Source organism: Babylonia areolata, chromosome 3, assembly GCF_041734735.1.
Source record: "Babylonia areolata isolate BAREFJ2019XMU chromosome 3, ASM4173473v1, whole genome shotgun sequence".
Taxonomy (NCBI): domain Eukaryota; kingdom Metazoa; phylum Mollusca; class Gastropoda; order Neogastropoda; family Buccinidae; genus Babylonia; species Babylonia areolata.
The window spans coordinates 48,879,004-48,894,537 of record NC_134878.1 but is presented as its reverse complement, the minus strand read 5'-3'; the positions used below and the strand labels follow the sequence as shown (position 1 = coordinate 48,894,537).

The 15,534-nt window shown below is 44.3% G+C and overlaps 1 protein-coding gene across 1 annotated transcript; it reads right to left on the bottom strand.

Annotated features, from left to right (window-relative positions):
* Positions 1–656: 656 nt before the first annotated feature.
* Positions 657–14,436, bottom strand: LOC143280054 (pancreatic lipase-related protein 2-like). The gene is made up of 10 exons (XM_076584542.1): positions 14,285–14,436; positions 12,103–12,292; positions 10,644–10,785; positions 7,635–7,866; positions 5,434–5,553; positions 4,765–4,893; positions 3,667–3,900; positions 2,910–3,024; positions 2,323–2,502; positions 657–1,342 (listed from the first exon to the last, which is right to left on the bottom strand). The coding sequence occupies exons 1-10, from the start codon at positions 14,352–14,354 to the stop codon at positions 1,246–1,248; spliced, it is 1,509 nt and encodes a 502-aa protein (XP_076440657.1). The 5' UTR covers positions 14,355–14,436; the 3' UTR covers positions 657–1,245.
* Positions 14,437–15,534: the final 1,098 nt, after the last annotated feature.

Sequence of the window (15,534 nt, the reverse complement as noted above, 5' to 3'; positions counted from 1 at the left end):
TGAATGTGGTTCTTAAAATACATAACATGGTGAGAAGTTGAATGTGAGTGTATTTTTAAAACTGCAGGACCTAGAAGTTGGAATGTGAGCATTTTTAAAAATGTAGGACATAATAGGAAGAAGTAGAATGTGAGTGTGTTTCTACAAATGCTGGACATAGTAGGGAGAAGTTGAATGCACATGTGTCTCTAAAAATGTTGGACATAGCCGGGAGAATTGAATGCACATGTGTTTCTGAAAATGCTGGACATAGTTTGGAGACGATGGATGCACATGTGTGTTTTTAAAAAAAGCAGGACATTAAAGGGAGAAGTTGAATGCGAATGTGTGTGTCAGAAAAGCGTATTCTGTCAAACCCAAAGCAAGCTCTCTGTACAACACATGTTTTCAATCTCCCTCCCTTTCATTCCCTTCTCTCTGTGAGACATTTTATTTTCACAAGAATATTCTGTATTTGTCGTAAGAATTTTACACATGTGCAGTGCACAAGCGTTTGAGACTGTATTCAAATGTACGTGGCTTTGACATCCACAAATGTAAAACTGACAAAGAAAAACATCACTAGTATAAACTAATAATGTGATAAAACATTAATTGTGTAACAGCTAGAAGCACACACACTAGTAACATTAAGGTTGGAAGTGGGATGAGAAGGATACCCAAAACATATTTAAAAAAAAAAAAAATCCAACAGCAGTTATGATCTTTCTCCCTGTGAGTATGTACATTTTGCTTTTCCTTTAAAACTGATTGACCACAAGACACACCAAGAAAGGATGTGAGCAGTTGTATGAGTCTCGTATTCCTGCCCATGAGCGAGTTGTCCCATTACTTATCTCACATAGAGAAAAAGATATTGGGGCATGAAATTAAACGAAGGACATGATGGAGGACTATTAGGGATTAAAAACAGAATGCTTGGAAGATGACATGGAAGAGTTTTATTAGGGTTGTATATGCTTAGAAGAGCTTGAAAATGAACTGCAGTGCTTAAAATGCTTGAAAGATGACATGGAAAACGTTATACTTATATATAGGGCTTGAAAGATGACATGGAAAACTTTTATCAGGCTTCAAATGCTAGAACATTGAAATGGAAGACTTTCTTATGGCTTGACATATGTGAAAGTGATGTGGAGAACTGCAATTGGTTTTATTTCACTCTTAAGTTTAATCATCAAGTCATGCGTTGTGGTGACCGGTGAGGTGGGAAAGTGTATTCTGCGATCTTGGTGTGCTCGGGACTCAACCTCTGAAACAGTTTCCCGGCCTTCTGGTGCCGTTCCTCAGCTGCAGAGGTCGTCCTGGATGGATTTCAGAGGACCCAGGGCAAAAATACAGTCTGTAACATACAAAACAAGCACTCCTATACAAGTGTAGCTTCAAAAAACATCTTCAAAATGTAAAACTTTAAAAAAAAAAATTTTTGTACTAAACCAAAACGAAATAAGCATGATATTCAGTTTGGATTTTTCTGTATGGAAAGAAACCAGTTTTCCAGTAGTTCACAATGACGAGTCTGCGTCCAGCATAAAGGATTCTAAATGCCAAGGTACAACTATTTTAAATGGTAAAATCATAATATGAAGGCTGCTGCCTTTGACTCATACCATCTACAACATGGCAAAGAGCTGAAACTTTTATGAACTATACTGAAGTCTGCTTCATTAATGTGGAATGTATTCAGACTGCCATGGAATTTGATGAAAAGGTTGACAGATACACAATCCTATACAAACACACTGGTCTATTTTGTTATTGGAAGCTGATGAGCGAACCAAAATCCTGATAGCACACAATCAGTGATTCTTTGTCCAGTTTTTTTAACCCTCTTGAATTCGCTCCGACCACACCTGAATAATATTGCATTACATTTTGTCACAACAGATTTGTCTGTGTGAAATTGTGGGCTGCTTTCCGAGGGGAGAACACATCGCCAGAGTACGGCGCCACACCATTTTTTTCTGTCTACAAGTGTATTTGTTTTACCATGTCTACAGAATTCTGCTGCCAGGGAAATCCCTTTCGTTGCCATGAGTTCTTGTACATGTGCTAAGTGCATGCTACTCATGCAAACTCGGTTTATCTTCTCATCCGGATTACTGGCGTCCAGACAACCACTCAAAGGTCTGGTGGAGAAGGGGGAGAAAATTTTGGGGAGTATGGGATTCGATCCCGCACACAGATTCTCTCGCTTCCTAGATCATAGATGGACACATTGTCACTAGGTCACCACTCTGCTTGGAAGAGTTCCTCTAAGACATACGTGAATGTAAGAGGATGAAAGAGGAGAAAAAGAAAAACCCACCAACAGAAACTTACGTGTTTCTGCGATTGACGCCCTCCACCTTGGCGGCGCTCAGACTGATGGTGGAAGACGTGGACAGCCAGTTGAAGTAGCTGTTGCTGCGTGTGAAGGTCAAGGTCGCACTGGTCACGTGACCCACATCCATGGGCGACAGCATGACAGCACTGACCACCTGACCAGCAGTCAGAGCACCCCTGTGGACAGTCCATGCCCGGTTCATTGGTCAGTCTCTTTGTTTCATTTATCTCATGATGATTACAGTCATTAGTAGACAATGTCAAGTAATACTTCGTGTTATTGTCGCTTTCAGGAGTCAGTAGACTACCATGTTACTCAATCTCTCTTAGAAATGAACAAAATGGATCACAGCCAGTTTATATTTTAGTTGTTGTCCACACACACACACACACACACACACACACACACACACTGCAAACACAAAAGTGAAAAGGAGTGTGTGTACTGTGGTACAAGAACATGAAAATATAACACACACACACACACACACACACACACACACACACACAGAGACAAAACAACAACAACAACAACAACAACAACAAAACTAGCCAGCAAATCAAACTGCTGGACAAAGTCTTACTGGTGCAGCAGCAGTGGAGAAGTGTGGCCATTGTTGCCTGTGATCTGCACATGGAGCTGACCATTGGTGCTGCCCATGTCCTCAGAAAGGGTCAGACGCACGAGGTAGTGGTAACCTGTGCACCAGAGAGAGAACTAACTTTCTTTTCTTTTCTTTTCTTTTTTTTTTTTTCTTTTCTTTCCTTTTCTTTTTTTTTTTCCCAAGAGAAATGAGACATTTTCGTTATCAGGGATTACTGGACTATACTGAATCCTACACATTGGTGTATCTGTTACATGTGTTGTTTCCTGACCGGATACCATGGATATACATTGCTGTGTTTGCAAGTAGTAGTAGTAGTATTTTTATGTATTTATCTATTATTCATTTATTTTATTTTATTTTTTTCTCAAGGCTTGACTAAGCGCGTTGGGTTACGCTGCTGGTCAGGCATCTGCTTGGCAGATGTGGTGTAGCGTATATGGATTTAACCGAACGCGGTGACACCTCCGTGAGCTACTGATACTGATACTGTGTTTGCAACAGACATTCCGTGATAGTTCTACCATTACTGATACCAAATTGGTCAATTACACGGCCGGGAGTTTGTCCATAATTATTAGTATTATTCATATGATGATGATGGTGACAATGATGATGACGATGATGATGATTATCATCATCATCATCAGTAGTAGTAGTAGTAGTAGTAGTAGTAGTAGTGGTGGTGGTGGTGGTGGTGGTGGTGGTAGTAGTCTCCATAGTTCAATGATCTCACCACAGAAGGGAGGGTGAGACAATGTGTTGAGATAGAACTGGCCAGAGCGCTTGTACATGTCGGCGCGGTAGCCCATGGAGGGGCACGGGCGGTTACCGCACCGCAGACACTCCCCTGCCCGGAAGTCCTCCGCGCTGGCGCACTGGTAGGCGATGAAGGAGCAGTTGGAGGTGATGGACTTCAGGAACAGCATGATGGAGCGATCGTGGCTGCAGGCCATGGCGTATTCGGCGTCTGTGTCAAGATCAAATAGTAATAATAACGATGATGATCAGTAACAACAAAGCAACGATAATGATAACAATGATAATGATAACAACAACAACAATAGTGATGATAACAACAACAACAACAACAATAATGATGATAACAACAACAACAACAATAATACTTATACTACTACTACTGCTACTACTTATAATGATGATGATGATAACAACCACAACAAAACAACAATAATAACAATAACAATAATGATAATACTGAATAATAATGATGATGATGATGATGATCATGGGCATTTATGATGCCTCTTTGTTAGCACAGGGGCACAGAGAACGCTAACAATCAACAATAGTTTGGCGTGTGTGTGTGTGTGTGTGTGTGTGTGTGTGTGTGTGTGTGCGTGTGCGTAGTCTTTCAAACTTCACATACAGTATATCGACAAACGAGAAAGATTGAAAGAGTAAACACACACACGCGCGCGCTCACACACACACACACACACACACACACACACACACACACACACACACACACACACACACGTCGTCACACACACACACACACACACACACACACACACACACACACACACACACACACACACGTCGTCACACACACACACACACACACACACACACACACACACACACGCACGCACGCACGTTATACCAATTTGTATTTGTATTGTATTTGTCCGATTTTTTTATGAGTGTATGTTGTGCATGTGCAAGCGCGTTAGTGCATACATACATGAATGTGTTTATTTCTGTGTGCATGCGTACGTGTGTGTGTGTGTGTGTGCGCGTGCGTATGTGTGTGTGTATTCGTGCGTACGTGTGCGTGTGTGTGTTACAAATGTACAAGTGAACGTACTTGTCATTCCTTCTCTGTAGGCATCGCTGACAAAGTTGTATACAGAGGTGTCCGAGTGACATCCAGGCTGGTTCTGGCCACCATTGGGATAAAAATCAATGTCTCCCATCGGCTGCAGAGTTCCATAACCTGAAATGGAATATATATATAATTATATATATATATATATATGTGTGTGTGTGTGTGTGTGTGTGTGTGTGTATCATTTATATATGATTATATATCTTTCTATCAATCTACAGATAAACACAGATATCTGTCCATTTATCTACCCACACACACACACACACACACACACACACACACTGGCTTTTTTCTGTGTCACCTGTGGAGGGGCGGGGGGGGAGGAACTTTATTTGTGGTTTTTGTTGTTGTTTGTTTGGTTGGTTTTTGTTTGTTGTTTGCATACTGTGACCAAGCCATTCGGATGACAGTTTGATTTCCCTTCCACAACCGCCCTCCCTTTCACCTCACCTCACCTCACCTCACCACACCACACCACACCTCACCACACCACACCACACCTCACCTCACCACACCTCACCTCACACCTCACACCTCTCACGTGCGGTGACATTATCAGTATGGTTTTAATAAGCCCCACACTGTTGTGTACACAACACCAAACAGTGACTGATTTCCAAACCACTGTGCAGTCATAGTACTCACCCCCATAGGTGGTGAAAGGAGCGCCATCAGTGTGGATCACGTCCACCCAGCGAGCATCCGAGGAGTCCAGGCGGACCTCAGTGGGCTGGTAGCTGAAGTTAGGGTCTGCTGGGTCCAGCCCTTGAAAATTTGACATTGATTAGATAAATAAATAAATACATGAATAAGTAAATGAATGAAAAAACAAAGGGTGAATAACGAACGAACTAACTAGCTAACTTACTGACTTACTAACTAGCTAACTAAATTACTAACTAACTGACTGACTGACTAACTAACTAAAATTATATATGATAGTCAGTCGTGTCCGACCATGACAATCAGAGCAACAGAGGAGGCAACTGCTGTCCCAACTGTCTGGACTATAATTTGATTATAGTGAAGAGTGTCTAACTAACTAACTAACTAACCAAACGAGTTTATACAGAGCTGAATCTCGTGCGGAGACAAATCAAAGCGCCGCGTTCACTCACTGACGACTTAAACACGCATGCCCAGAACTTAACCGAGGGACAGGGATGGAAGAAGACAAGACTGATAAATAAAAGTGGGTGGAAGGCTGGAGAATCTATGGACAGGAAAGAGGGGCCGGGGGGGGGCGGGGGGGGGAAGAAGTGGGGGTGGAGGGGAGAAGAAGTGGGGTGGAGTGGAGTGGGGGACAGTATTTTGGAAAGAGGTTGGGAGAGCTGAGTGCACGGAATTGACAAAGCGACCGACTGATGGAGATCGTTCCAGGTGTAGGACCTACACGTAGGATCCACTGAGAGGCAGAGAAAGAGCAGCGGTGTGTTTCAGTGATTGGGCCATCGCAGAAACAGAGCGGATCTGAAGCTGATCGTAGGCAAAAAAAAAAAAAAAAAAAAAAAGCCCCCCCACACCCGTTCCCAAAAAAGGGCCACAACAATAAAGAGTTGAAAGGGAATCATGGCGTCTTGTTCGTGGAAATGGAGACGGAAATGACTGGAAAAAAAGAAGGCATTTACCATGCGCGGGTGTGCACAAGCACGTTTCATCTCACTACAGAATGATGTCTGAGGAAAGGTGTTGCGGCAAGCAAACGATACATTAAATTCAACTACAAACCCCGCCAGATAATTAACCAAACAACTTAGGTATACACCAACAACTAACCCAACATATATGGTGCAGAATTAAACCAAACCAAACCACTTCAACCAGTTTTTACCGAGCCACGCGCCAACCAACTAAACCAACAAACATGATTCAGTGAGGTCAGAAGAGGTCAAACGAAAAGAAGACTGAAGACTTAACCCATAGGAACCAAGAAGAACCTGAAAGGCATCAACTCCGACGAAAGAGCAGAAGAGAGAGAGAGAGAGAGAGGGGGGGGGGGGACGAACAAAGGCGAATACTTGCAAACACTGACAATAAGCATCTCTCAATCACAAAACAACAAACAACAAAGACAGATTGGATTCATCTCCAATGAACAAAACTTAGACGTCTGATCCATTTTAGAACATACAAAAAGAAAAGAAACCCCATTGAAGGGATCTTCTTCTTCTTCTTCTTCTTCTTCTTCTTCTGTGTTCGTGAGCTGCAACTCCCACGTTCACTCGTATGTACACGAGTGGGATTTTACGTGTATGACCGTTTTTACCCCGCCATGTAGGCAGCCATACTCCGCTTTCGTGGGGATTTAAGGGATCAAATCAACCAACTAAATGACCAGCCAGCCACTCAGCTGACAACCAATGTAAACCAACCCACCAACAGACCCAGCAGCTGCACAACCAACTCATCAGCCAAACAGCCATCAAACCAATGAATCCAGCAAACAAATAGCTCAAGCATTCATTCAACCATTTGCACAAACAACCGGATGGTTCGAATTGTGTACCTTTGTTTCACAAAGAGTAACCGTACTTGCTGTTCCTTGTTTAATATTTCTCAATTCTCTCCGCCTCACTCACTAGTCATGTTCCCAATCACCAAATTAAACTGAGTGACTTACTATAAAACCAGTCTCGTCCATCTATCCCATGTCATTATTTATCCCACCCCGGCACCCACTGAGGCAAACATTTCTACACATAACAAACTGGCAATAACATTACATGATTTATTAAATGTGAACAATCTTTATTGACAAAAATTATTATGAATGCGATATCTAATGAGGCTATCAATCTAAGGAACATACAAGTAACACACACACACGTACACACACATTGATTTACCAGTGATCCTTGCGATCTGTCCACGCAGAACTCTGCCAGCATGGCCGGCCACGTGAGCGCCCAGACTGTGGCCAATCAAATGAAAGCGGCGAAGCGACACCCCTTTCTGTTGGCCAATCAGCCTGACGAGGCGGGCAAGCTCCGCCCCCACCACGCGGGTATTGGCCACTGCCTGGGCGTATGGGAAGCCGGCTCCTGCCCCCCAGCTCACAGTGATGACGTTGACGTTTTCCTGGAGACAGAATAATCAGATTTCGGTTTTCTTGGAGGTGTCAGGGCGTGCAGACAGATCCATACACGCTACACCACATCTACTGTATTAGAAAGAAAAAAAGAAACACAACAAAAAACAAAACTAAGGGGGCTTAGTAGGTGGTGTCCTAAGTACGTTAAAACAGAACAGGCACCACTGAACACCACCGAAGTGACTCAGCAACAGTGCAGGGTCTCCTCTGGTGTGTGGCCTCCTGGCGACCTAACATCGATGGTTCCCTGTGGACTGCCGACGCTGGAACAGCGACGGACGAACCCGGGTGTGTCCGTGTATGGGGGAATCTAAATGAGCGGCGTGGGAGTAATGCCACTGAAACGGTGCAAATGATGGGGCAGCAAAAAAAACAAAACAAAACAAAAACAAAAAAAACAAACAAAACAACCCCCCCCCCCAAAAAAAAAAAACAACAAAAAAACAAAACAAAACAAATAGACGATGACCTTCGCGTAAACCCAAACCTCTGATCGGGCCCTGAGAGTCTACCTCATAGATTTGTGTGAAATAAATAAGTAAATAAAATAAAATAAAAATTAAGAGAAAGAGTCTCGGCTTTATCCTGGTAGGCAGCCTGTTGTGCAAATGACCCCGAGTTTCCGAAGCGCTTAGACCTCGTCTCGAACCGAGGACAGGCGCAGTATAAGTATCCATATCAAATAGAATCAAATCAAAGAGTGGAGTGGTGATCAGTCTCCGAAAAGAACACGGAACGAGAACAACTTCAGACCAGGAGTAAGCAGAAGTAATGAATGTCTTCTTTCGGAGCGTGTTCACAGGGGAAGAAGGAGGACAGCTGCCAGACCTACCAAAGTATGAATACCATACGGAGTTGAAAGACTGAAATTCCCATCGACAAAGTCGAAAAAAAAACACTCTCAGAACTGCAAACCAGGAAAGCATCAGGACCCGATGGATTGTATCCAATAGTTCTCTCGAATACATCTGACGTTCTGGCACTGCCAGTGGCAATATAGTTCAGGAAGTCACTGAATAAAGGGAAGATCCGAAAATATTGGCGCCAGGCTCAGCTTATACCCACTTTCAAGAAAGGCAGTGAACTTTCCGCGACCAACTACAGACCAGTAAAGGAGACTTGCATCCTGTGTAAGGTGATGGAGTCGTTTGTCCGAGAACAGATTATCGGCCATATGCAGGAGAACGATCATTTCAGCAAAGAACAGCATGGGTTTATACATGGCAGTTCATGTGCAACGCAACTGCTGGACGTGATGGTTATTTGAACAAAGATCTTGGATAATGGGGGTTCAGTAGGCATCATCTATAATGGATTTCCAAAGAACTTTCCACAGTGTGTCCCATCGGAGAGTTCTCCTGAAAACAGAAGCACATGGGATCACGGGATAAAGTACTGCTCTGGGTCCAGGATTACCTTACAGATCAACAGCAAAGCGTTATCATCAATGGAGCTGAACAAAAAGTAATGCATTCCAAAGGGGGGAAAGCTCAGATACAAAAAAATGATAACTTACAGTCTGACCTGTAAATCCAATCTTACTATGTCAGTGAGGTGACAGCCTAGCATGCTCGTCCACTGGCAGCCAAAGGAGTTTTAAAGGTGGAGAGTTTTGTCAGTCTGATGTTATGTCCTGACTTGTAGTTTTCGAGTCCTCTTAGAATGTACATGCATGCGCAAGATCAAACACACACGTTAAGGATCCCGTGATTGTCCCTTCTCAGAGCTGATTGGGTGGTGGAAACATGAATATCAGTATGCCTCAGCTACAACAAGAATCGTAACGCCAGGTTGATATTGGTCATTTGACTTGAAGAGGAAAACGACGCCATCTCACACACCAAATGCTATCATTGAAACCACCTCATCCTTCACCACACGCGCCACCACCACCACTACCTCATCCGCTCCAAAGGTTAAAGATCCCATAACCTTTCAACGGCCATGGAGGCGCTGAATTCATATCTGACACTGTCCAGCGTTGGGCACAGGGAGGCGGGGCCCGATCCTCTCCTTCCACTGTTTTGATCTTCATCAACAGAAGTCAGGTACCTACCTATTCACACCTGGGTGGAGTGAGGGAAATCGGAGTGGAGCGCCTTTGCCAAGGACATAACACCATGCCAAAACGGGGCATGGAACCCTGATCACTGGCGGACACTGGATCAGAAGTCTAAAGCCTGATTCTGCCACAGTGCCTCTGAGTCCTCATTCATTGTATAATGTAATGCATGATAGTCAGTCGTGTCCGACTGTGACCATCAGAACAGCAGAAGAGGCAACTGTTATCCCAACCATCTGAGCTAGAATTTGATTATAGTGGGGATTGTCTTGCCCAAGTTACATCCCCACTCTCTGGGCCAAGAGGGTTTTAGGACAGTCGGTGTTGGGATGGTTCCCAAAGGCCAACTAGCCCCAGAGGCTGCAGCACTGAGACCCAGTGCAATCTTGCCTCCTAGTCTGAGGGTCATAGTCCTTCACAAAAGACTAAGCTGCAAATGACTTCCTATTGTAATGGAGAAACCGTTGATCATACAGCTCCCAATTTGCTGTTGGCCCAAATTAAGCTTATGACAACCTGTGATGTAAGCTGAGCGTTGGGCCTTATCCATTGCTGTCGACTGATGTCACACAAACCATCACACATACCACCACCTCTGACCACACCATGACCATCACCACCACCACCACCACCACCACCATACTGCTACATCAACGTGACCAATTCTGCATGATACAAGAGCTGACAATCAACGAAACTGACGTGTTCCAGCAGAGAGTGGGCCATCTCCAGGACCCAGGGGCTGCGGTCGTTCTGCAGGAAGCCGTGGATCAGGACCTTGACCGGCAGCTGACGGCTGAAGGCCGGCCCTCCCACGTCCCCCTGGCCTCCACTGGTCCTGGCGCTGTGAGACAGGGTGGACAGACAGACACACAGTGAAAAGAAAGAAAGGGGTATGGGTATAGAAAAGGGAGACAGGTAGACAGACAGACAGATAGGTCCTGGCGCTGCCAGACTGACGAGGTGGACAGACATACACCCAACACAGAAGGAAAGGGTGTGGGAGTAGAAATGGGAGATAGACAGATTGGTTCTTAGATAGATAGATAGATACATAGATACATAGATAGAGATACATAGATATATAAGCAGATACGTAGAAATATAGATCAGTAGAGAGAGACAGACAGACAGACAGAAATGTAGTCAGATAGACAGACAGATAGATAGATAGATAAGCAGATAAGTAGAAGATCAAGCGAGAGACAGAGAGACAGACAGACAGAGGAAGAGGCAGAGACAGAGAGTGATGGAGAAAACGGTAAGGACATCAAAAAAGAAACAAAAAAGGAAGAAGAAGAAGAGAAAGACAGGGACAGAGTCAGAGAGACAGAGAGAGACACAGAGAGAGAGACAGACAGAGACAGACAGACAGACAAAGAGTTCTAGAGAAAACGGAAATGGCATTAAGAAAGAAATAGAAAGGGAGAAAGAAAAAAGGGCGTATCAATAACAAAGACACAGTCATGGGAGGTCCATTTAGGTGTTGCCATGATTTCTTCCAAACGTTTATGTTTGTTTTGTTTTTTTTGTTTTTTTGTCTTCATCGCAAGCATGTGGTGTCATTCTGCTTTTACATTTAGCCAGGTTGTTCCACTGGTTAGCCAGTTAGGCGAGGTAAATCGTTTTTTGTTTTTTTTTCTTTCTATCGCATGTTGTGAATAAACAAAATATAGAATTAAACACAAGGCGACGGGCGCCGAGCGGTTTAAGTGTTGGACTTTCAATCTGAGGGTCCCGGGTTCGAATCACGGGTAACGGCGCCTGGTGGGTAAAGGGTGGTGATTTTTCCGATCTCCCTCCCAGGTCAACATATGTGCAGACCTGCTAGTGCCTCAGTGAACCCCCTTCGTGTGTATACGCAAGCAGAAGATCAAATACTCACGTTAAAGATCCTGTAACCCATGTCAGCGTTCGGTGGGTTATGGAAACAAGAACATACCAAGCATGCACACCCCCGAAAACGGAGTATGGCTGCCTACATGGCGGGGTAAAAACGGTCATACATGCAAAAGCCCACTCGTGTAATATACGAGTGAACGTGGGCTCAAGTTGCAGCCCACGGACGAAGAAGAAGAAGAAGAACGCAAGTGAAAAGAATGAAAGAAAGAAAGAAACAAAAAAAGAGCTACCTAACTAGTCAACTGACCAGCTCACTCACCTAAGCGGCTGCCCATTGTGAGGGTTGGCCCGAGTGAAGAGATGAAAGGTGGTGTCCACAAAGTCGGGGTTCTGCGGAAGCTCATAGGTATTGTTGAAGGGAAAATCCCGTGTGAAGCAGCCCAGACCTTCGTAGAACACTCCGCGACAGTCGCCGTTCACGTTCACAGCAACTTCACCTTGACTTAGTGCTGCACAGAGATACCAACTGTCTCAGAAGTAGTGGTGAGTAAGAGTTGAATCTGAGACCTTAGTATGATAGTCGTGTCCGACGAAGACCAGTAGAACAGCAGAGGAAGCAACTGCTGTCCCAACTGTCTGGGTTTGAATTTGAGTATGGTGAAGAATGCCAGTCTTACCCAGGTTTCTTCCCCTCTCTTTCTCGGGCAAGTCGGTTTTAGGACAGTCGACGTTGGGATGGTCCCCTAAGGCCAACTAACCCCCAAGACTGCAGCACTGTGACTTAAGAGCCAGTGCAGTAGAGTAATGTCCTTCACAAAAGACTGAGCTGTGAATGAATTCCCAGTGCAGTTGAGAAAGCATTGAGTCAAACCTCTCGCTTTGGTGTTGGCCCAGCTGTGAGTTTATGTCAGTCTCTGATATTAGCCGCGCGAGCCGAGGAAAGTAAACCAGAAACCTAGGCGTTGGTTTCACGTTAATTACCTATTGGCTGACTTGGCTGACGGTTAAGTTATACAGGGCGTAGGTCCAGTTTGGTGAGTTGCTTTCTTTGGGTGGAGGACTGAATTGGGTCATAAGTACAGGATCAGTGTATATATGTATATATATATGAAGTGATGTGAGCTCGTGTGTGTGTGTGTGTGTGTGTGTGTGTGTGTGTGTGTGTGTGTGTGTCAGTAAGGTGACAATGGTTATGACCCATAATACAGTGTCCGTGAGGGTCTGGGTTCGATTCCCGCTCAAGGTCTCGCCGTTTCTCCCACGGCGTTTGACTGGAAAATCAAAATGAGAGTCTACGGATCAGATGATTAACGGAAGTCCTGTACTGATGCAGCACGCACTCAGCGCACTGAAAAGATTCTTTGGCAACATAAATATTGACTTTTGGGAAAATTCAGAAAAAGAACACCACTCTGATAAGAACACAAATTGTATGTGCATGCTCTCAAGGCTTGAATAAACGCGTTGGGTTATGCTGCTGGTCAGCGTGAAATGGATTCCTTGAGAGAACTGAAACATTCTCTCTCTCTCTTTCTCTCTCTCTCTCTCTCTCTGTGTGTGTGTGTGTGTGTGTGTGTGTGTGTGTGTGTGTGTGTGTGTGTGTGTGTGAGTGCCGGTGACCGCGGCAGAAAAAGACAAAGACACACAGAGAAACAGAAGGGAGGGGGATGATATATCAACAACATCAACACTAGCAGCAACAACACCAATGATAATAATAATAATAATAATAATAATAATAATAATAATAATAGCAACAGGAAGAATAAAGATAGTTGTTGTCATCACCATCAACACCTTCATCAAGTTGTTAATCAGAATGATCCAGTCTCAGAGCAAACTTTACTAATGCTCCATCCGCCCCCTCCTCCCTTCAGTTCCGTCCCCTCCAATCTTTCACCACAAACCTGGATGTCCGTCTGTGGTCATAAATTACAACAGTACATTTGATGATTATACATGGTGATGATGATGATGGTATTTATATAGCGCTCAGTGAATCTTGTGCAGAGACAGATCTAAGCACTTTCACACCACTCATCAGTTCACACGCATGCATAACTCTGAAGAAACCGAAGACAAGGAAGAGGTAGGGGAGGGAGGCTATCTTGTGAAGAGGTGGGTTTTAAGACCAGACTTGAAATACACAAACAACAACAATTGAACAACAGCAAAAACCTATGCAAACAGAACACGGGTACTGACAGAGTGGGGGGAGGCTTGGAGGATGGGAGGGGGGGGGCGGGCGGGGGGGGGGGGGGGAGAGACAAAGACTCGGGGACAGAAGCAGAGACAAAACAAGACAAGACAAGACAAGATAAATTCTTTTTTGATTTTTTTTCTTTTACAAGGGCAATAGATAAGCAACGTACATGGTTCTTTTTCCCCTTTCTTTTTCTAAACATCCAGAGACAGAAAGACAGACGGTCAGACAGACAGACGGAGTAGAGAACAAGGTAAGCTAAAAAAAAAAAAAAAAAAAAAAAACCCAAACATCTTACTTGTGAAAAACGCGGACAGGACAACAAACACAGCGAGGAAAGCCGCTCCCATGGCAGTCGATGTGAACATTTCTGCGAGTACCTCACAGTCTGCCCTTTGGCCCTCACTGCACACAGACCACACAGCCCTCCCCCTCCTCCTATCCACCCCACCCACACCCTCCTGTTGTCAATTTACCCCCCAGACACTTTCCGCAACGTTTCCTCGACGATTTTTCTACCCCTTCCTTCCCCTTGACTTGTTTAACACATTTACATCACTTCCTCTAGCCAAGGAACCAAACCGACTTGGCCGATTCTGGAGTTTACCTGCTTGCAGCACTGGAGTGACAGAGTCTTGATCGTATGGTTCTTGGTAATTTTCCCTCCCCCCAAGAATTGATTGACGCATACCGTCTACAGTGTTAAAGAAAGATGCTGTTCGGAGGCAAAGAAACGTGTGGATTTTCCTGATGAGTCAACTTATAGGAAGATATCTATCTATCTATATATACTTTTACCACAAAAATACCCGATGTGAGAACATATAGCCTATGAAGAACACAACAGTAGAAGGTTGCGGTGACAACTGATATTCATGCTTTTTTTTTTTGCTTTTTTTTTTTCAAATGCATGTATGAGATATTGTACTTTATTATGATCAGTTTTAATTATCATCACTGTAGGAGTTTAGACTTTTAAGAGGTATTAGGTTTGTCCGCTGAAAGTCATGACATAGCCTTTGTATTCGGGTCATCTGATCTGTAGGCAACAGCAATGAATAAAGGATGAACACACAAAAAAAGTCGTTTTCTTCCATTTTTGTTGCCTGTGTCTTACGACTCTGAGCCTTTCAGTGATTTTTACCTACCGCTGAGAGGGCTCGTGAAGCTGCGGTTATTCATACTCTGCCCTATCAGGGGAGATCATTTCATCAAGGCGTTGGCTGGATACTCCCCCATGTTCGCTCTCCAGCATGTGTTGAAGCAATCACCGCATCTGTCTTCCTGCATCTTTTCGGATGAATCTCTCTCTCTCTCTCTCTCTCTCTCTCTGTCTCTCTCTCTGTTTCGCTGGCTCTGTCTGTCTGTCTGTCTGTCTGTCTCTTTCTCACACACACACACACTGGCACACACACACACACACACACACACACACACACACACACACTGCACACACACACACACACTCCACCACTGACAACACAGAGGCGTGGCGGCAAACCACGCAGGACTCCGCTTCCAGTCCAGCATCTGAAGCTGAACAGAGAG

Coding starts and splice junctions, on each gene's coding strand:
- LOC143280054 (XM_076584542.1), bottom strand. CDS start 14,354: ATGTTCACATCGACTGCCATGGGAGCGGCTTTCCTCGCTGTGTTTGTT. Junction 7,867..10,643: donor CCCACTCTCTGCTGGAACAC/GTCAGTTTCGTT, acceptor TTCTGTCTCCAG/GAAAACGTCAACGTCATCAC. Junction 3,025..3,666: donor GTCTCACCCTCCCTTCTGTG/GTGAGATCATTG, acceptor TCTGGTGCACAG/GTTACCACTACCTCGTGCGT.